General features: G+C 37.4%; 2 protein-coding genes and 1 pseudogene across 2 annotated transcripts in view; 1 reads left to right on the forward strand and 2 right to left on the reverse strand.

Moving 5' to 3' along the window:
- Nucleotides 1-19907, forward strand: part of MSH4 (mutS homolog 4) — a 98920-nt gene extending 79013 nt beyond the window's left edge. Inside the window, exons 16-20 of the mRNA XM_021678131.1 lie at nucleotides 3290-3408; nucleotides 4743-4871; nucleotides 12365-12539; nucleotides 13900-13988; nucleotides 19716-19907. Of these exons, the coding sequence (XP_021533806.1) occupies nucleotides 3290-3408; nucleotides 4743-4871; nucleotides 12365-12539; nucleotides 13900-13988; nucleotides 19716-19907 (704 nt within the window). The remainder of the gene's footprint in view (nucleotides 1-3289; nucleotides 3409-4742; nucleotides 4872-12364; nucleotides 12540-13899; nucleotides 13989-19715) is intronic.
- LOC110570153 lies at nucleotides 7356-9725 on the reverse strand (annotated as a pseudogene).
- LOC110570125 (reactive oxygen species modulator 1-like) lies at nucleotides 10965-11204 on the reverse strand. The gene has a single exon (XM_021678105.1). It carries the CDS (start codon nucleotides 11202-11204, stop codon nucleotides 10965-10967), a length of 240 nt encoding a protein of 79 aa, XP_021533780.1.
- Nucleotides 19908-21771: the final 1864 nt, after the last annotated feature.

Genomic DNA, 21771 nt, shown 5'->3' on the forward strand with positions numbered 1-21771 from the left:
TTCAGTCTGGATGTATCTTTAGGTTCAAAATGAGTCTCTTGTAGACAGCATATGGATGGGTCCTGTCTTTTTATCCAATCTGCAACCCTGTGCCGTTTTATGGGAGCATTTAGGCCATTCACGTTGAGAGTGATTATTGAAAGATATGAATTAATTGTCATCATGTTGCCTGTGAAGACGTTGTTTTTATAGATTGTCCCTGTAAATTTCTGTTGTAGATCACTCTTGGGATCTTTCTCCTTTTATAGAACCCCCTTAATATTTCTTGCAGGGTCAGCTTAGTGGTCACATATTCTTTCAACTTCTGCCGTTCGTGGAAGCTCTGCATCTCTCCATCCATTCTAAATGAAAGCCTTGCCGGATAAAGTATTCTTGGCTGCATGTTCTTCTCATTTAGTACCCTGAATATGTCTTGCCAGGCCTTTCTGGCTTGCCAGGTCTCTGTGGATAGGTCTGATGTTATTCTGATGTTCCTCCCTCTGTACGTAAGGAATCTCTTCCCCGTAACTGCCCTTAACATGGTTTCCTTGGTTCTAAGATTTGCAAGTTTTACGATTACATGCCGGGGTGTTGACCTGTTTTCCTTAATTTCAGGAGGGGTCCTCTCTGCCTCTAGGACTCGAATGTTTGTTTCATTCCCCAGATTAGGGAAGTTCTCAGCTACGATTTGCTCAAATACATCTTCTAGCCCTCTCTCTCTCTCCACTCCCTCCAGGATTCCAATTATTCTGACATTGGAATGCCTCATGGTGTCACTTATTTCCCTGATTCTATTTTCATGGATTCTGAGCTATTTTTCCCTGGCCTCCTCTTTTCCCTTTTTATCTATTATACTGTCTTCCAGATCACTTATTCTCTCTTCTGTCTCAGTTACCCTAGCTGTTAGATTATCTAGATTGGATTGGATCTCATTGATAGCATTTTTAAGTTCTGCCAATCACCTTTTATTTATGCCCTTAGAGACTCTATGTTGCCATTAATTGATTTCTCCATTCTAGCCATTGTCTTCACAATTGCTAGCCTGAATTCCATCTCCGACATCTTGGTTATATCTGCATCCATTTGTAAATCTACAGCATAAGTCATAATCTCTGAGTCTTTTCTGTTTTGGGGGCTCCTCCTCCTAGTCATTCTGTTGATGGGTGTTTGAGGGAATGTATAGAGTCGAAATTATTGACCAGAACCCAAGCAAGATGCACCTGTCTTCTTGGGACCTTAGGGTTGCTGGCCTCTTGTTTTCCAAGCCTGTCTTCTGGGGCCTGCCGCGCTGTTACTCAGGCAACCCTGTTTGGGCAGAGTTGCCCTGCGCCCCTGTGGCGGGGGATGGGCTCAGTGGGAATCAGTCTTCGGGGCTTTTGTTGTCTGGCACCTTTCCCTGGTGGCTTTCCATGTCTCTTCCGCGGGTCAGAGCAGAAGAGACCGTTTCCAACCCTCTGCCTCAGAGCAGAGAGACCTCAGTCTGTTCTTCAGTGAGCCCTCCAGGCCACACCATCTCCGTTTCTGTCCGTGCTGCTATAAACTGCAGCGTCCTGGGTTGTGCGCCCCTCCGCAGCGCTCCCAGTCCTGCCTCCAGGTGGGGGCATGTCTCTGCCCTTTGTGCTTCTAAAACCGCCAGCCGCTCCCAATTCGTGACCTGCACGCGACTCCACTGCTTAGGGTCCTGTCCCAGGGACTGCAGTTCGCGTGTGCGCAACTCCACCGCTTGGGGTTTCCACCCCAGAGGTTGCAGTTCACCGGTGGGACCCCGGCGTACCAGGTTTCTGTCTCGGAGGCTGCAGTTCTCATGCGCGCTACCGTCGCTCCAGGTTTCTGTCTGGGCGACTGCAGTTCGCGTGCGCGTGACCCTGCCGGTCTCGTCCTCCACCCCCGGGGCTGCCCTAAAGTCCTTTCCCGGCGCTACCGGTCTGCGAGTCTGTGCCTGTCCGCAATGCGCGAGGCTGTCACTCACCGGCGGTGTAGGTTCCCCACGTCCAGGCACCCTCCCGCTGCCGTTTATCCTCCGATATCTGCCCGCAGAATCACGTCTCTCCGCTTTGTACCTCAAAACCAACCGCCTGCGATATTCTGTTTGTAGAGATCCAGATCTTCTTACATCTCAGGCTGGTTTCGTGGGTGCTCAGCGTGGTCTGGTAGATATCCAGCTCAATTCCGGGAACCAGTTGAAATAGGGTCCCCTACTCCTCCGCCATCTTTCCCCCTCCTCTATAATTACTATTGTTATTTATTTATTTATTTTTGTTTCAATTTTAATTCCAGTATAGATGACATACAGTGCTCTCTAAGTTTCGGGTGTACAGTATAGTTATTCAACAATTCTGTACACTGCTCAGAGCTCATCATGATAAGTGTAGTCTTAATCCCCTTAACCGATTTTACCCATCCCTTCACCCACCTCCCCTCTGGCAACCACCAGTTTATTCTCTATAGTTAAAAGTCTATTTCTTGGTTTGTCTGTCTGTCTCTATTGTTATTATTGTTACTTTTATTTTTATTAGTATTATCCTGACTTTTGCCTTCTTTTCCTGCTAGTCCTTTTTCCTTAGAGATTGATGCTATTCTTCATCCTTATCTTGGTTTTAAATCCTGGAATAATCAGGAGTTTGTTTCTTCACTCCCTTTATTTCACCATTTTGTTCTATATGCTTGATACTTTTCCCATTCAACTATTTGTATATTTTTATCCTCTTATTATTTTAGAATGCCTTTTATGTCCCATTCCGTATAGAGGTAGTTGCATTAATCAGATTGATTTGCTTTCAAAAGGTGAATATTTTAGATTATTTAGCATGATGACTTCTCAGGCAGAAAAAGTCTCAGGTATGAAAACTCACCTTTAAAAAAAATTAAATGTCTTGCTTTCATTCTAATTCTGGGTATTTCTATACATTTCTAATAACAGATATTTCCTAATACATTTTTCTGTAACAATTTTATCAACTTGAGCTTCATAAGGATTTCCTCCAAATTTTCCTATTTTGAATTTTTTTATATAACTATATTATTTAACATTTTTGTGAAGTTTATAATAAATCTTTCTAATGTACTTGAATTTATGCTGTCTTCCATTTATATGTGAGAAAGATGAGACTGGGAGAGTCTAATTGCTGCCCAAGGATATATGGTAAGTGACAGAGCTGGGGCCATGTTGTCTAACTGTATATCCAGTGATCTTTCCACTACATAATCCTTAGCTAGGTTAATAAATAATCTGAGTTGGTGAAAAGTGCAAAATATTAGTACTTATATTTTATAAAAGCATTTCAATTTACGTTTACTTTATATTTTACAGGATCATATGTTCCAGCAGAATATTCTTCCTTTAGAATTGCTGAACAGATATTTACAAGAATCAGTACTGACGATGATATTGAAACAAATTCATCAACATTCATGAAGGAAATGAAAGAGGTACCCAAACTAACCTTTCCTTATGTTAAACATATGTTAAATTTTTCCACTAGTGGTCAATTATTATGTACGAAAATATCCTTATTCTAAAACATACAGATGTGCTTATATTCCTCTACAAGAGCCAGAGGGCAGTCAAAGACAGCTTCTAATTTTCTGTCTTATGTGGAAATGGAAGAGAAGGTTTTATTGAAAAATACAGTTTTAAATAAAAAGCTAGTATTATTGAACAAAAAACATGCTTTCATGTTTTTTATGGGATATATAAAAGACTGTCAGAAAACAATGATCTGTTCAGGACCATTTTGTATCTATTCTTATTAGGTTTGATTTTAAAATAATAGATCACTGTGTTAGAATGCTTTTAAAAATCATCCTCTCATGTGCCCCTTTAGAATTTTCACTTTCTCTAACAAAGTACGTGTCATCACCTTTTTGTGATCTGAGCAAATATCAAATAGACTTGAAGGGCTAAAGGTATTCAGTATAGCTCTTGAGGTATCTTCAGTAGGTAGGAATTAATGGATCACTGTAGATTTGGATAACTTTTTATAAATGGGGGAGAATAGTTATTATCTGTGCTACTGTATATGACTTTTACATAATTATTTAGTATGTATTGAGTATCTATGGGAGAATATAGCAATGTACTAGGTGCTCGAGGTGTATTTTTAAATGGTCCCAGCTCTCAAGAAGCTTAGTCCTATAGAAAGGTAAAAGGCCATAAAATTTACTATTGTGTCAGTACATAATGTGGGTGTAATTATAATTTTTGGGAAAGAGGCTAATACTCTTCAGTGGGGAAGGAGAATTTCTGTCAAAGTCTTGGTCTTTGTTGCATGGATTTACATTTATTTGTTTAAATAGGAATCAGTGGACTTGGATACTTTTCCCTCATTTTTTTCTATCTTTACTGGCTATTGAGATGTTAAAATAAACTTGAGAAATAGTTTTGAGTATTTTATGACAATTAATTAGTCATTTGTGGAGAAGAAAATGACCATCTTTTTGTATTATTTAAACATTTAATTCATTGCTTAGTTTTATTTCACTGTTTCTAAAACATTAATATTTTAGATAATGGTTATTTACTGTTTGTTGTCTCATACACATATGCATGTGTCTGTTTATATACATATCAGCTGTTCTACTGGAATTATTAGTCATGAGAATTTTTAGAAGAAAAGCAATGTGTTAGTTTCTACTCAGCTGGATAACTTTATAAAAATACATTTCGGATGAACTAATAAAGAGACTGGATTTTTCCTCATTTTTTAAAATGGTAGTGACAGCTGTTTGGTTACAATGAATAATATTAAAATTATATTTTTCAGATAGCTTACATTCTACATAATGCTAATAACAAATCACTCATACTAATTGATGAACTTGGCAGAGGTACTAATACAGAGGAAGGTATTGGCATTTGTTATGCTGTTTGTGAATATCTGCTGAGCTTAAAGGTATTCTTCTCTATTCTTTTAAGTGTATTAATTTTGAGTCCTTTTTTTTCTTAAAGATTTATTTATTTGAGAGAGAGAGGGCAAGAGAGAGCTCACACACTCGTGAGCGGAGGAGGGGCAGAGGGAAAGGGAGGAGGGAGAGAGAAATCTCCTGCAGACTCCCCGCTGAGCACAGAACTGATATATGGGGCTTGATCTCACAGCTGTGAGATCATGACCTTAGTGGAAACCAAAAGTCCAATGCTCAACTAACTGAGCCACCCAGGCGCCCCTTATGTATCCTTTGTATATGTATCATGATTGAATTTTACAGGCACCTACAAATAGCTCTTTAAACAATTTTAGGTAATAAAAGTGTACCATAGCATTTATATTTTTCTTAGTTCATTTCTGATAGAAACAGGAACAGCTAGTATAATAGTCGTGATGTAGACAAGGAAAGAAGGAAATCAAGAAAAACAAATAATATCAAAACTAGTCACTTGGCTTTAATTTAATCAAATTAAAAGGCAAAACATGAAAGCATTTCAATAATTGTCTCCATGGATAATAACATTGACTGTGATGTCACAACATGAAATGAAAAACTAGGCATCTGAGGTCACTTTATGGAAAATTATTTTACTTACCCAACTAAGATTTCATTCCTTTAAAGAAAACAGGTTTTCACAAATCAAGTAAAACAGGCTATGATTTTTGCTCTATTATTAAGCTAATTTGTAAAATATATCTTTAGATGATCACTCAGAATATATACAGGTATGAAAAAACTTAAAAATATTTTTCCATATTTAAAGTACCTTGAAAATATCCCTAAGATGATGTCCTTTACCTTAAATGACAGTCCATAATTTACTATAAAGAAAGAAAAATCTTATTTTTGTGATAGGTATGTGATAAAAGTAATGTTAAGAGATAACATTAGTCTTTGTAATACTGAATCTATGTCAGTTGATCAGAATTTCTCATAAAAATAAGATATATATATATATTACTTGTTAGGATTAAAAGCTAATTAGTGTCTGTGATGGTTAATTTTGTATGTCAGCCTGACTGGACTACAGAGTACTGGACATTTGGTCAAGCAGTATTTTGGGTGCATCTATAAGGGTTTCTGAATGAGATTTGTATTTGAACTGGTAGACTAAGTAAAGCAGATTGCCCTCCCTAGTGGGGGTGGGTCCCATCCAATCAGTTTTTTTGTTTGTTTGTTTGTTTTCATGGGCTTGGTAAATATCAGTTCTTTTATTTCCTCTGTTCCATTCCAGCTCCAACATAAGAAGGGTTAAGAGTAGTTAATCCTATAAATCATCATATAAATTAGAGTCCAAGGGAGACACTGCAAAATAACATGTCCCAGGAGCAGAAACATGACATGTGAGAATTGGGGTCTACACTTGCACGAGAGAAGGCTACATCACAGGGGCAGAAGCTTGGTGCTCTGTTTTTACCCAAGAGTTTAGTTTAATAGGGGGTGGTGGGTGTTGAGTTGGCAAAGGGATGGATGGAGTGTGCTAGAATGTCTGTCATCCCACAGCACCACACCTTCTCTTTGAGGTCTCCTTGGCACTGTTCTCTGACAGCAGAGAAGCCAGAAACACACATGGTGAATGTCCTTCCTTGGAGGGCTGTGGGCTAGAACCTGCCAGGGAGGTTTGGAAGGTGGAGAAGGGGCCATAATTCACTGTGTGCAGCCTAGCACATACACAGACCTGGGGTCCAGGACAGCCTCAGAGGGATTCCTGAGAGCTGCTGGCTTTGTTGCTGCCACCTGAGACAGATGTCAGGGCCTTCCCAGATGTTCTAGACAATTGCAGTGGCCCAGTGAGCTCTTGAGAATCACACACTTTGGCTCTCCGAGCTGGACTGGGGCAGCTGCACCCCTGACCCTCACTCCTCTAGCTCTCCCTGCTCCTGTACAAAACCCTCCATACCCAGACACATGCCAGGGCTCCTGCTTTCCTGGCTATACACGGACCAGCAAACCTGCTGCCTGGCACCATGTCTGCCCCCATACCTTCTAGGAGCTGTTCCTCTTCAACTCTGTCCCATGGGATCTGGATCATCCAATCTTATTCTCAGTTCCAGGGATGAGGCCAGACTGATCCAAGCTTTCTCTGTGCCCCAGTGGTGGCTCAGGAGTGTATGCCTACCCAGGCTGGCCAGTGAGTACAGGAGGAGGGTCCTGGCCACAGTGACAGTTTTCAGAAACTTTCTGGGTGACATCTAGGTGAAAAGTTCCCCTTCCTCTGGACACTATGTCGTGGTGGAGGGACCAAACTGCTGTGGCCACTTGGGGACCCAGCCTGAGGTTCACACAAACTCAGGAACAGCAAATGAGAAGGCTACAGAGAAATGGAACTTGATCCTTGATCAAACAGACCTTGGAATCCACCCTACCTTTGGATTTTCAATTTCCATGTTGGTAAAGCCTATTCGGGCTAGGTTTTTGGATGTAGCCAAAAGCATCTTGACTTACTGTTTTCATAAGACTCCTTTACTTGTGGACTTCTTGGCTAAATGTATTAACATTTGTTTCTTCTTCCTAAAAGTCAAATTTTCAACATGGCTGTCCATGTAAGATTGATAGTTTTGTTCCATTTGTTCTTCTCTTGGCTGGTGTAAGCCACCAGGTTCTCTGCGTACTGCAAGAACATCTTTAAGAACTTTAGATACTCATAAGATTTTTTTCCATGAACCACATGAATGTTGACCAATTCCAGTACAATCAGTGATAAAATTGGGTAAAGCACAAGAGACAGAAACTTAATACTACTTCCTTTGCCTGGAACACAACATTCTGTCTACCCACTGCTAGTGTCTCAACTCCGTGGAGGCAGCAACCTGGCTGGACATGCGGGTGCAGTGTGTGCTGATGTTTCGAAGCATGATGAGCACTTCCAGAATGGTTCTGGGACAGAACAGAGTTAGGATGGAGGTGCCACAGAGTTCACAGATTACCTGGGGCCACTTCTCAGCAGGAGGGTTGTCCCAAGTCACTAACAACACAGTGATTCTCAGACAGGTGGTAATGCAGCTCATACATGATTTTTTTTAAAAGATGTTATTTATTTGACAGAGAGAGACAGTGAGAGAGGGAACACAAGCAGGGGGAGTGGGAGAGGGACAAGCAGGCCTCCCGCTGAGCAGGGAGCCCAACACAGGGCTCAATCCCAGGACTGTGGGACCATGACCCAAGCTGAAGGCAGATGCTTAATGACTAAGCCACCCAGGCACCCCATCATACATGATTTTAAAGAGCTGCAAGCATTTGTTTCAGAATTACTTCTAATCTGGCTGCTTCCTCAGCTTCTTCAGGTAAAGGCAGGAGGGGCCAAACACTTATGATGCTCTTCTCACAGCTCAGCAAGTTTTTTTTAAGTTGAGAAACTGGATGGAAGGGAACACTGTAGCCTTCTGCAAGACCAACCAATGATTTTATTACTGCTTTTTCCTTAAGCATTGATAACATATCTTCATCAATGAATCTGAGTAAAAGTACAATGGAAAATGCAAGTTATTGATTTGTTGCTTCTTTTGGAAATTTAGATAAGCTGATTTCCCCATGGCTTAAATGATCTCTTATATGGGGACTCTCCTGATGGTTCAGGAAATCCCAAAGAAATTGTATTGCAGGCTCTCCAAGGAAAAGAGGAATTTGATTGATTTTTACCATCATTCACGTGTTTTGCCAATATTTCCTCAAAGGTGGTATAAAGAGCTGTTGACTCAGCAGTCAAAAGTCTTTGTGGAAATTTGTTAATGGCAAAACTCTCCTAAGTCCTGTCTCTAGCTGTGTCAATAACAACATGGCACAGTTGGCAAACCTGTGTGACTTGAACTTGATTAATGCAACTTCTCAGTATAGGAACATGACTTTTAATATAACAGTGTATTTCTTCATTACTTCTAATACTGTAAGTACCTCAGAAGTAACAGCAGGGAAAAGAGCCAAATCCTCAAGGTTTGTAAGAACTCTGAAAGGTCGGCATGCCAATGCAGATTTAGTTTGTTGCAAATAACTCTTCAGCAGCTGACCCAATCCTGCCGTCAACAGTATCATCATTGAACAGTAGTTTGGAGGGATTTCTTGAGGGGACACAAACCCATGCTATAAGATGTTATGTAGACTGAGTCCACATGGAGATCCAGTGAAGACTTCTGGTATGTCTGCCATGTACTAGCAAGCTCCTTAGATGCAAGCAGATCTCAAAAGAAAGGGGCTTTCCTGGGGTACCTGGGTCATTGAGCATCTGACTTGATTTTGGCTCAGGTCATGATCTTAAGGTCCTGGGATAGAGCCCCGCATGGGACTCTGAACTCAGGGCAGAGTCTGCTTGGGATTCTTTCCCTCTCCCTCTGCCCCTGCTCCCCCCCCCCCCCCGCATGCCCTGTTGCAAGCCCTCTCTCTCTTAAAAAAAAAATAAAAGGGGCATTCCTTCCCATTCAGTAAAAATATATTGCCCGAAGCCTGTTCTAGACACGCTGTCAGTTTCATTAAGCTAAAAGAAATAGCAGGAGATTGAAGACTTTCCAAAACATCAGATATTTCAGGAAATAACTCTGCAAAAGCTGTCCACTGCAGCCATGGTGTATATTGAATTTCAAACTGCCCCTTGGTCAGAGATAACAAATGTGAGTGGACAGCCTCACACACAGGGCGCAGCAGCCTCATGCTTCCCCCCGTAATCCAGATTCTGGGCTGATTCTGTATCAGTCACACAGTCTGTGATTGTCTTCCAGCATACTTCACCCCTCTGAGTTATAGTGCCATTGATATCACAGTTTCCTCTGACTTCAAACCTGAGTTTATAGATCATATTATAGGACTCAGGGAGAAAGACTAGTGGTAATAGGATCCTCTGTTAGTATACTATGTATTTGGGAATTTCAGCCTGGGACCTGGGAGGTAAGGGAACTGGCCCCTGGAACAATCTGGGGGTAAATACAGCCCCAAGGAGAGGGAGGGCAAGGGGTGCGTCTTTGGGGTCAGGGTCAGGTGCCCATCTTCTCTAGTTGCTCACTAGGGTCTGGTAAGGCTGACCTGCTTCTGCAGTGACGCAGTCACAGTGGAGGCTCAGGAATGGTGTCCTAGAGTCCACATCAGGGCATGCCTTCCAGCACACCGCCAGGGCTGCCAGAAGGGTGTGGCCAATGCTGCACCTCCTCCAGCTCTTACTGTAGTGGGCCTGAGCACACCAGGAGTGTGCTCACTGTGCACAGGCACCCTGGCTCCCATCTGCTCTACCTCCATGACTTCCAGCTCCTCCCATCCAATCAGTTTTGAGTGGGGCCCAGTTGAATACCTGAATAGAACAAAAAGGCTGCCCTCCTGGGAGTGAGAGGGTTACTTCCTGTCTGACTGCTTTCAACCTAGAATCATTTTTCCTGCCTTTGGACTAGAATTGAAACATAAGCTCTTTTTGGATCTTGAGCCTGCCAGCATTTGGACTGGAATGACACCATTTGCTCTCCTGGTTCTCAGGCCTTTAAACTCAGACTGGAACTACAGCATCAGCTCTCCTGGGTCTCCAGTTTGCTGATTGCAGATGTGGGGATTCTTCAATCTCCATAATCATATGAGCCAATTCCTTATAATAAATCAAGCTCTCTCTCTCTCTCTTTCTCTACACACACATACACACACCCGATTCTATTTCCCTGGAGAAGCCTCACTATTACAGATTTTGGTATTGAGAGTGGTTCTAGAGCAACAGAATTTTTTTTTTTTTAATTTATTTGAGACAGAGAGAATGAGAGAGAGAGAGCACATGAGAGGGGGGAGGGTCAGAGGGAGAAGCAGACTCCCCGCCGAGCAGGGAGCCCGATGCGGGACTCGATCCCTGGACTCCAGGATCATGACCTGAGCCGAAGGCAGTCGCTTAACCAACTGAGCCACCCAGGCGCCCTAGAGCAACAGAATTTTAAGGATGAGTTTTCTGAATCGGTTCTGGGGTTTCTGGAATTGACTCTTTAATCTGATTAGATTTATTTTATTTTAGTTTTATTATTTAACTCAAAGACTTGTTTTATTATAGTAAATGGGCGGGGACTGATGGGAAGGGTAGATGTAGTGGGCAGCCGTGGCCCTGACTAGTGTTGGATGCCCATCCTGATGGCCACGAATATGTTAAAGATGCCACCACTCTGCATCATGGTTTTCCTGATGCCATCCATCAGCTCCCAACCCCACATTCCAATCCTGAGACAGGAAAAAGTACCCAAGAGCATCCCAGCTGCCATGCCTACTGCATAGCCCATCATGAAGTCCATCTTCATGTGGTTGAAGTAGCTTGGCTGGGACTGTCTGTATGGCCCCACAGCCACTGGCATCCTCTCAGCGTTCAAGTCCCTGCGCCATGGTGCCCCCACCTCACCTCTAATCTGATTAGATTTAAAGATACTAACAATTCTATTTCTAGTAGTAAAGAGTAATAGGTTGGTTTGATACATAAATTTTGAGGACATTAATGTTATTATGAACATGGTCCTCAACTTCTAAATAGTTTACTGGACTTCTAAGTATTTTTCTGTTGCTTTATAAATTTGGTTTTATACCCCTTTTGATTTATTGAGTAAGTAGTTGAGTTTTTTTCATTTTTCTGTCCTATACCTCTTGCCATCCCCCTTACATGGCTGATGCCATTTGCCAGCCCAAATATTTTCTTTTTAATGTCTTAACATTTTATTTTTCCATTAATCACGTATTTATAGTTTTTCCTAGTAATATCTTAAGAACATAAACAATTATTCAAATCTCTGTCTAGATTAGTAACTCACAACTGGAAACCACATGCTGGTCGTAAGTCACTTGAACCACCTGCATCAATATCACCTAAAATACTTCTGGAAAATGGAGTTTCCTGGCACTCCACATTACAACTGCTGATTGAGAATTTTGGGGGTATAAGTACCAAGAATTTGCATCTTTAACAAACTCCCCAGGGGATTACTAAAGTTTGAGAATCATTGTCCTAAGCATTATTCTCCATCTTTTCTTTCTTCCCTTTAAGTACCTAACCCAAACACAAGGCAAATCTAAAAACTAAACCCTTTGCGATTTTGAATACCTAAGACAAACCATTGATTCCACTTTCCAAAAAATAGTTATATGGAGGGAAGCTACTTTTAAACTAAAATTTTTTTAAAAGTTGAGGGAAATGTTATGATTTTGTTTGTAGATTACTTTTCTAATAAATGATTACCTCATTCAACAGCTTTATTTCTGATAAACCTCATCTTTTAAATATCTTCAGATTTTTTTAGGATTTTATTTTTAAATTTGTTCTCTTTCCTATAATGTAACATACATGTGATGTGTAAACATAATAAACATGTTTCTTTCATTGAATATAAATTTGCAAAACATTTTGAAATGAATTGACCATTATTAGTTTCATTCCTACACCTCTGCCAAGCTACTTGGAAAATCAAACTAAAATTTTTTTCTGGTTCATTTTAAAAATACTGACATTCATTATTATATATTCTAGGCATTTACACTGTTTGCTACACATTTCCTGGAACTATGTCATATAGAGGTCCTGTATCCTAATGTAGAAAACATGCATTTTGAAGTTCAGCATGTAAAGAACACTTCAAGAAATAAAGAAGCAATCTTGTATACCTACAAAATTTGTAAGGGACTCACAGAAGAAAAAAATTATGGTATTGCATATGGAAATTATATCTATATAATATCTATTGAAACACTACATATTCTCATAATTCTTCTCCCTTTACTTGGCTGTCAATCTAAGCAGCTTTTCCTGTCAAAGAATTCTTTTGAGTGCTTATGCTCTAAGACTGTATTTTCTATGTCAAGCTCACATTTTATGTATATTAAGCTTATATTTAAACTTATATCAATCAGTACTTATGTAGAATTACAACACATGAAAGTGCCAGAAGTATTAGTTTCTATTCTTAGAAAAATGTAATTTAGCTTATATTTGCAAGTTATAAATAAATTGAAAATTGTATATTTCACACTTTTTCAGTAACATCTATTTTCTTCAGATGCAGGGAACTTCATAATCTAAAGTCTTAAAAGGAAATGTATTATCAAACCATATGATACTTGTAAACTTGATTAGATATTTTCTATCTAAATCATTATGTAACATTATAAAATCTCATGAATTCAGAAAATTTTTAATTGATCTATACATATAAGTTCCTAAAATTATTTTAGCTATGAACGTGACCCTTTGAGTAGGGGAAAGCATCTTTGTTTTGCTATTTGAAATGAGAAATCAACTGCATAACTTAATTTGTATCAGATATTTAATTTTTATAAGCTTTAATTTCATCTAGTAAATGGGGATAATTTTCCATATATGTAGGGCTTATGAAGATTAAATGAATTATCAAATATGAACTGTTTAATATAGTACCTAGCAATTAGTAACTTCTCAATAAATGTGTTAGTGTTGTTTCTATTGCCTCTAAAATAGTACATACAATAAACTATTAGCACACAGTAGAAAGCCTATTTGGCATTTATACAATAAAATTAGGCTCAGGGGAGAATACTAGAGAGTACTTTGAATTTGCATGAAGAATAGTCATCTATAGTTATATCTTGTGAGAAATACCTCTCTTGGTGATCTACTAGACAGATGAACATTCAGCTGTACGGTTATCTCTGTGACTAGGGTTATCTCTCCTCCCTTGCAAAGCTCATAATTCTTTGACCTTCTATTAACCAATTGCATTTGTAGTTGGAATTTCATTGTTATTATTAAGTTTTCTAGTTACCCCTTTTCTTTTCCCTATCATGTTTTCCTGACTGTCTCAGATGTATCTTGAGAGGTAATTGATATTCTAATTTGTCATATGTCTTGGACAACTAAATATAATCGGTAAATTGTCATCCAGAACTTTGGAAAACTTAATTTTGAGAATTGCTAAGTTGTTCAGAAATGCCTGTAGAATAGAAGTCTAAATCTGTGAAGAAAAGATTATTACTGCTTAAAATAAAAATACCTGCTATAACAACATTTAAGCCCCATTGTATTAATTTTAGGATTAAAAGCTGCAGAAGTGTCATCACTCCCACCATCAATTGTCTTGGATGCCAAAGAAATCACAACTCAAATTACCAGACAAGTTTTGGTAAGAAACTTCTTAGCAATAAGAATTGGTTTTCCAATTCAAGAAAATACTTTTAGTGTACATTTTTATAATGGTGTTGTATCTAAGTATATAATAATATTAATAATTAAAACATTTAAATAAAAACCTAATTCTAAATAAGGCAAATCTTTTTTTACTTCTCACAATTTTTTTGGTTTGGTCTATTTCAACCTTTCCCAACAAGTCAACTAATAAGATAGTAGAAAAAGGTTAAACAGTTCAGTTCCTATAATACTTATTGCTACACTAATTTTATGATGAGAAAATAAGTCTATATAAAGTAAGCATTACAAATAAAAATCACATATTCCCTAGGTGGCTCAGTCAGTTAAGTGTCTGACTCTTGATTTTGGCTTAGGTTGTGATTTCAGGGTCGTGAGATCAAGCCCTGAGTTGGGCTCTGTGCTGGGTATAGAGCCTGTTTAAGATTCTCTCTCTCCCTCTCCCCCCACCCCCACTCATGCTTGTTCTCTCTAAAAAATAAATAAAAATAAAAATTACTATGCACCACACTTTCATATCCTTTAAAATAGTTTTTAAAACTCTTATCCATTATCATATATAAGCCTCATGACTCTTCATGAAGTAGTTAGGTCTTTCTAATATAAGATTAATAATAAAGCTGTTATTTTTACTCATGTTTTTACAACTGAGGTTCACAGAGGTTAAGTGTTTTGCTAGGAAGCAGTAGATTTATCTCTGAACTCATGTTGATTCAAAATTTGGAAATCTTTTTTTTTTTTTTATAATATCAGGTTGCTTTATGTTTTAAGAATGCAGTGTGTTCAGTAAACTAAGCTAGGTGCATTTCCTTTGTCTTTCCCTCTTTCTTAACCTGCTTTTAATTTTTATTGTATCCCTTCAGTCTCTTGAGCTTCCAGACTATATGACTTTACTTGCCTAATCCTCCATTTGAATCTCTTCAACAATTTTGGCAGTGTCGTGCTTCTGAAGATTCTCTCATTACCTAGTTCCTCAGACTTCATCTTGCCAAATTCCAATTATGGCAAGCCTTCTCCAGTTGCCTTCTAGGCTTTGGCTTTCCTAATAATGATTCTCAAAATATATTCAAGACAAGCTAATCTTATCTACTGTCAATTCATATATTCTACCTTTAGTCAAATATTTTACTGGATAGTTTTTTCCCCTTTTATTGATCTGTATAGTTTCTTTAACTCTTTCAAAACATTTCTACTCTTCCTAAACCCTCAATGTCCTCACTGTACAGAAAATTCACTTCCTATATTTTTTGAGAGACTTGAGGTTATTGTGATGAATCCTTGAACTTTTTCTCCTTAAAAACTCTATTTTGGGATTTCTGTTTTTCACCCAGTTCTCTTCCTTTCTATCGCAGAGGAAGAGATTACCTTTCAACTTATTTGAGGTTAACTTTTCTACCTTCTTTCCATCTCCACTAAGATATAACTTCATAAGTTTCCTTTCTTCTCTCTCTTTTTTAAAGATTTTATTTTTTAAATAATCTCTACACCCAACATGGGGCTCGAATTCACAACCCTGAGAGCAAGAGTCACATGTTCTACTGACTGAGCTGGTCAGGTGCTCCATTTTTTTAAAGATTTTTTTAAAAGTAATTTCTGTACTGAACGTGGGGCTTGAGCTTACAACCCTGAGATCAAGAGTCATATGCTCTACCAACTGAGCCAGCCAGGCACCCCTTGTTCCCATTCTTCTCTTTGCATCCTTAGTGTTTATTCACTGGCTTTTCTTTTTCCTATGAATATGCTTAGGTTTATCCTAAGAAATCCTTCTTTATTACCTTACTTCTCAAAAGATATTTTTTTTTTTACTGCCAACTTCTTAAGAGTAATAACTACTTACTTCTTCCATTTTTCACTTGCAAACTAGATCTTGTCATCATGCCACTGAAACTTTCTTTGTAAAATACCAACTAATGATGAACTCTTATGGCCTCTTTTTCACTTCTCATCTTCCCTGGTCTCTCCATGGTATTTGATACTACCCTTCTTTCCCTTTTCATAATTCTTCCCTGTCTTGGCTACTATGAAATTGTCCTCTCCTGGATGTCTTCATTTTCCTACCTCTGAATACCCCTTTTTTTCTTTCTTCACCAGTGCTTTTTTTTTCTTTTCAAATTTGTATTTAAATTCTAGTTAATTATGTAGTTTAATATTGGTTTCAGGAGTAGAATTCAGTGAGTCATCACTTAGATACAATACCCAGTGCTCATGATAACAAGCACCCTCCTAATACCCATCACCCATCTAGCCCACCACCCCCACCTCCCTCAATCAACTGTCAGTTTGTACTCTACTGTGACTCGTCTCTTACGGTTTGTTTCCTTCTCTTTTTTTCCCCTCCCTCCCATATATTCATTTGTTTTGTTTCTTTAATTCCACATATGGGTGAAATCATATGGTATTTGTCTTTCTCTGATTTATTTTGCTTTAGCATAATACACTCTAACTCCATCCATCCATCCATCTTGCAAATGGCAAGATTTCATTCTTGGCTGAGTAATATTCCATTGTATATATATACCAATTCTTCTTTATCCATTCATCTGTTGATGGATATATGGGCTCTTTCCATAGTTGGCTATTGTTGATAATGCATGTAGCCCTTCGAATCTGTATTTTTGTATCCTTTGGGTAAATACCTAGTAGTGTAATTGCTGGGTCATAGGGTACTTCTATTTTTAACTTTTTGAGGAACCTCCATACTGTTTTCTAGAGTGGCTGTACCAGTTTGCATTTCCACCAACAGTGCAAGAGGATTCCCCTTTCTCTGCATCCTTGCCAACATCTGTTGTTTCCTGTGTTGTTAATTTTACCCATTCTGACTGGTGTGAGGTGGTATCTCATTGTGGTTTTGATTTGTATTTCCCTGATGATGAGTGATGTTGAGCATCTTTTCATGTGTCTGTTAGCCATCCGGATGTCTTCTTTGGAGAAATGTCTATTCATGTCTTCTGCCCATTTCTTAACTGGATTATTTGTTTTTTTAGCTGTTGAGTTTAATAAGTTCTTTATAGATTTTGGATATTGACATTATCAGATATGTCATTGGCAAATATCTTCTCCCATTCTGTAGGCTGCCTTTTGTTGATTGTTTCCTTGGCTGTGCAGAAGCTTTTTATCTTAATGAAGTCCCAATAGCTCATTTTTGCCTTTGTTTCCCTTGCCTTTGAAGACATGTCTAGCAAGAAGTTGCTGCAGCCGAGGTCAAAAAGACTGCTGCCTGTGTTCTCCTCTAGGATTTTGATGGTTTCCTGTCTCACATTTAGGTGTTTCATCCATTTTGAATTTATTTTTGTGTATTTCACCAGTGCTTTTTATCGTTCTGCTTATTAAATGAAAGTTTTCCTAAGATTTTGCCCTTCCTTCTGTGTTTAAAACTATATTCTTGGTGAGCTCATCCTTTCCTTAGCTTCCATTTTCACTTCTTTTTGACCTTGAATCTATATATTTTTCTCTGTATTTCTTCTTGAAATCTCAACTTACATTTTCACTCTTTAATAGGACCAAAATTAAATTTATCATATGAAAAATCTTCTCATTTCTTTGCTTCCAGATTTCCCAGTGACCCATTAGAATAATCTTTGAATCCTTCTTAATCACCTCTTATTAGGACTATGCAGTAGATTCTCTCTCTTTTTCAATCCATCCTACATACTTCTACCAGATTGTCTCTTTTTTTTTTTTGCATTGTTTACTTTTTTTTATTATGTTATGTTAATCACCATACATTACATCATTAGTTTTTGATGTAGTGTTCCATGATTTACTGTTTGTGTATAACACCCAGTGCTCCATTCAGTACGTGCCCTCTTTAATACCCATCACCAGGTTAACCCATCCCCCCACCCCCTTCTGCTCTAGAACCCTCAGTTTGTTTCTCAGAGTCCATAGTCTCTCATGGTTCGTCTTCCCCTCCGATTTCCCCCCCTTCATTTCTCCCTTCCTACTATCTTCTTCTCTCTTTTTTTTTTTAACATATATTATTTGTTTCAGATGTACAGGTCTGTGATTAAACAGTCTTACACAATTCACAGCGCTCACCAGTTTGTCTCTTAAGCATAACTTTTATCATGTTTCCCTGTTCAGAAACTTTTGGTTGTTTCTTACCAAATTAAAGTGAAACTCCTTACCCTACTGTTAAACATTTTCTATGATTATTTCTCAAAATATAGTCTTAGAATTACCTACATTAGAATCACCTGTGATATCAGGGACCATCCTAGATTTTTGAAGATTTCCTATGGCTTAGGAATTTACATTTTTAACCAGTCTTCTGATGATTCTTAAACACACTAAAGTTTGTTAACTGCCGCCTTATGGTCTCCCTTTGTTTATTACCCCAACCTTAGATAACATTTTTCAATTTAACTAAAACCTACATTTTTGCCACATTGAGTTACTAGTCATTTCATCATTTTGACCTGTGTACCAGGATTTCTAATGTATCTGCTCTAGCTGTTTCCTCCATCCAGAATGCTCTTACTTCTGTGTTCTTCTGTCTATCAAGAGTCATTCCAAATATTCCATCCTACTTAAGCTTTTCTTGACCTGAGCTGGAAATGAGTTCTCCTTCCTCTGAATTTTGAATCTCTCTCATGAGACTTACCATAATTACCTAAATCAGTTGCTTATGAATATGTCTCTTTCACTATAATAATATGTCTCTTTCATTGAGCCTCTTGAGTTCCATTGTCATGTCAGGTAGACATTTTTCTATCCCCCATAGACATAAACACAAGGTCTGGGGCCTGGAATATAGATGATAATAGATATTCAGTATTTATTATTTAGATAATAAACTGATAGTTGATCATTCAATGTATCAGATAGATGGGTGAATACATAATAATCTTATTTTACCTCATGGAGTTGGATTCATTTTTCTTACAGTGAAAGAAGAAAAATATCTTGAATTGCTTTCTATTGAGAAAGAGAGGGATTTTATTTCCCTTAGTAAAGGGAAACTCACTGACTTTACACTAACAGTTAAGATTGAAAATGCTAATTCTCCTATCTAGCTCAGGAAACGAGGTAGATGAAGAATTTTCCAGCTGTACTCCCATCCCTGAAGTAGTACTCAAAGACTGAATATCTAAAGGCCTTCTAAAATATTAGAAAATTCCTGTTTTAAACATTGTTTCTTGGGCATCCTAACTATAGATTGTTAAGAATTGGCATAATTTCAAGTAGCTATTTATGGCACTTATTTTCAAAATGTAATTTACTCCTCAAGCAATGTATGTCTTAGACTCTAGCAGATTCTATATATGAAATCTCTTGAGAAACAAGCAATTTACTGTTGACCCATTCTGTCTACCAGTTTATCTATTGGGGAATTAAAGTAGGAGATAGCAGAGTACTACTCTGGGTGACATTTAAAGTGAATACTGCATAGCAATGATCAGTTATGTTGAGTGAGAAATTTTACCTATTTAGCAGATTTTTTTTCATTGAAAAGTGATTTTCAAGAATATAAGAATCTGTCATAAAGTAGTAAATACTCATGAAAAGTTGTATTCTTTCAAATCCATATTTCTTTATTTTTTCTGGTACATTCTTTGCTAGTTGAATGGAATTGACTTATCCAAAGGAATTAGTTACCTTTGGGTTCTGTATTTCTATGAAAGGAAAGAGAAAATTGCCAAAATTTTAAAACAAATTCATAGTAATCATATTTTAATTTTTATCTATATTTTTTCAATAACAGCAAAACCAAAGGAGTACCCCTGAGATGGAAAGACAGAGAGCTGTGTACCATCTAGCTACTAGGCTTGTTCAAACTGCTCGAAACTCTAAATTGGATCCAGACAGTTTACGAATGTATTTAAGTAATCTCAAAAAGAAGTATGAAACAGATTTTTCCAGGGCTGAACAAGTTTCAGGAAAGACCGAAGAATAATAACAATTCACATCATGTACTAATAAAATAATGTATCTTAATATGGGGAAACTAGAATTCATTTTTCCTAAGAGCAAAAGAAAATATTTGCTAAATTTTATGTCTTAATGGAAAATTGCATTATACTAACCTCAGAATTATCATCTATATATTGTCTATAAGAAAATATTTGTTATAACTTAACATATGAAAACCATTGAAAGGACTGTTTTTTATGTTAGAAAAATGTTAATATAACATTACAGTTTTTTCTCATTTATGAAAATTCATGTTATTAAGTCTTAAGTGTATTTATACTTACAAGTTATGGTTTAAAATGTTATTGTAAATACCTTAGTTTTGGGGAAAAAAGCCTTTTTTTTTTTTCCAGTCTGGAAACTTATGTGAGTTCTTTTACACTCTCTTCTGAAGCAATAAGACCCTATGGCTTAACAATTGCTTAATTAGTACCCCCAAATTCCAACACTGGATGCTTATGGAGTTTGTGAGAATGATACTGGAAATTTTGAAGTATTTTTTTGACATTGAATATAGTTCTAAAGGGTGAAAATAAATAGGTATTTTGTAATGCAGAGAATGTTTTTGGAAGGAGAGTTGCCATCACCTACCCTTTCAGTTTTCCAAATACCAGGCATTCCATTTTCTACTCACCAACCTCTTTTCCAAGTTTCATTTTTGGCCATCTTTTTTAGGTGAGTAACCAAAGCAGCAGAAAGGTAATACTGATTGATTTGCCTCAGGGAGCATTTTATAGAACTCTTTTCCGTAGGTATGTGGCTTACACCATCATTTCAGAGTTTACCCAAAAGTCATTCTTGTTTCATAAATGGACACCAAAAAAAGGAAGACAATCATTTGGTCATTACCTGTAAAGAGCAGGGCTGTTGTCTTCTCAAAACCGTTTTTCTACAATTCCTTCTTACATAATCTCAGCACAAAGGCCTAAGATGGGAAGTTATTCTTTTCTTGGACAATTAAGTATCTGGAACTCAGGGTATACATTCAATAAACTGTAGAATTCATAGTAATTTGGCCAAAAAAATATATTCACAGACTGGTTAGGGCCCTATTTTTTGTTAATGTATGCATATTTTATAAAATCTAATCTTTTTTACTGTATTAAATTCTTAATAGATATATTGAAAAAGTTATAATTTGAATGACATACATACTTTTTGAAATGTAAATGTAAATTAGTGTTCATATTTTAGTTTGATACATGTTAAAAATCCCATTAGACTACTTATATTCCCTATTGTCATGTTTTAGAAAGAGAGCACCACAATATTTGAATTTGACCATTAGCCATTTTTTAATTCACAGTCTTTGAAATGAATTATATTTATGTAGGCATTCCTAAGAGCAGTTAGATAATTCAGGTTTGCAGGAAATTTCTAAAAGGAACTGAGGATGAAAAGGGCATGGCAGATTGTTTGGGAAGAAAAGGGAAGGAGCTATAAAAGGCAGAAGGGGAGTATGCAGTGGGAAAAAAACAGGCAAGCAGAGATAAGTGCAAAGTATTAAATATGCAGAATATCATTTCCTTAAATATATTAATTTCCCTCTAGGTTTAATCCTAATATTAGATTCCACCAGACTTTTAAGAAATTTTTCATGATTTAGATCTTTCGATGCAGAAACTGTAGCCAACTGATTAATCCCTTTTATTTTAGGTTTAGAATACTGAAATAAAAATAAATTTATATCTTCTTAAAATTAAATTACTTTTTCTTCAATCATTTTGTGTGTAGCTGAAACATACAAAAAAGCAAATTAAATGGAGATATAATTATTATGTTGTGGCACTATAGAATAGAAGTGAATACTAGTGAGACAATTCATTCTTTAATTTTAAGGTCTATTT

Source organism: Neomonachus schauinslandi, chromosome 4 (assembly GCF_002201575.2).
Source record: "Neomonachus schauinslandi chromosome 4, ASM220157v2, whole genome shotgun sequence".
NCBI lineage: Eukaryota > Metazoa > Chordata > Mammalia > Carnivora > Phocidae > Neomonachus > Neomonachus schauinslandi.

Excerpts from the sequence above, each read along its gene's own strand:
- LOC110570125 (XM_021678105.1), bottom strand. The coding sequence starts at position 11,204 with ATGCCAGTGGCTGTGGGGCCATACAGACAGTCCCAGCCAAGCTACTTC.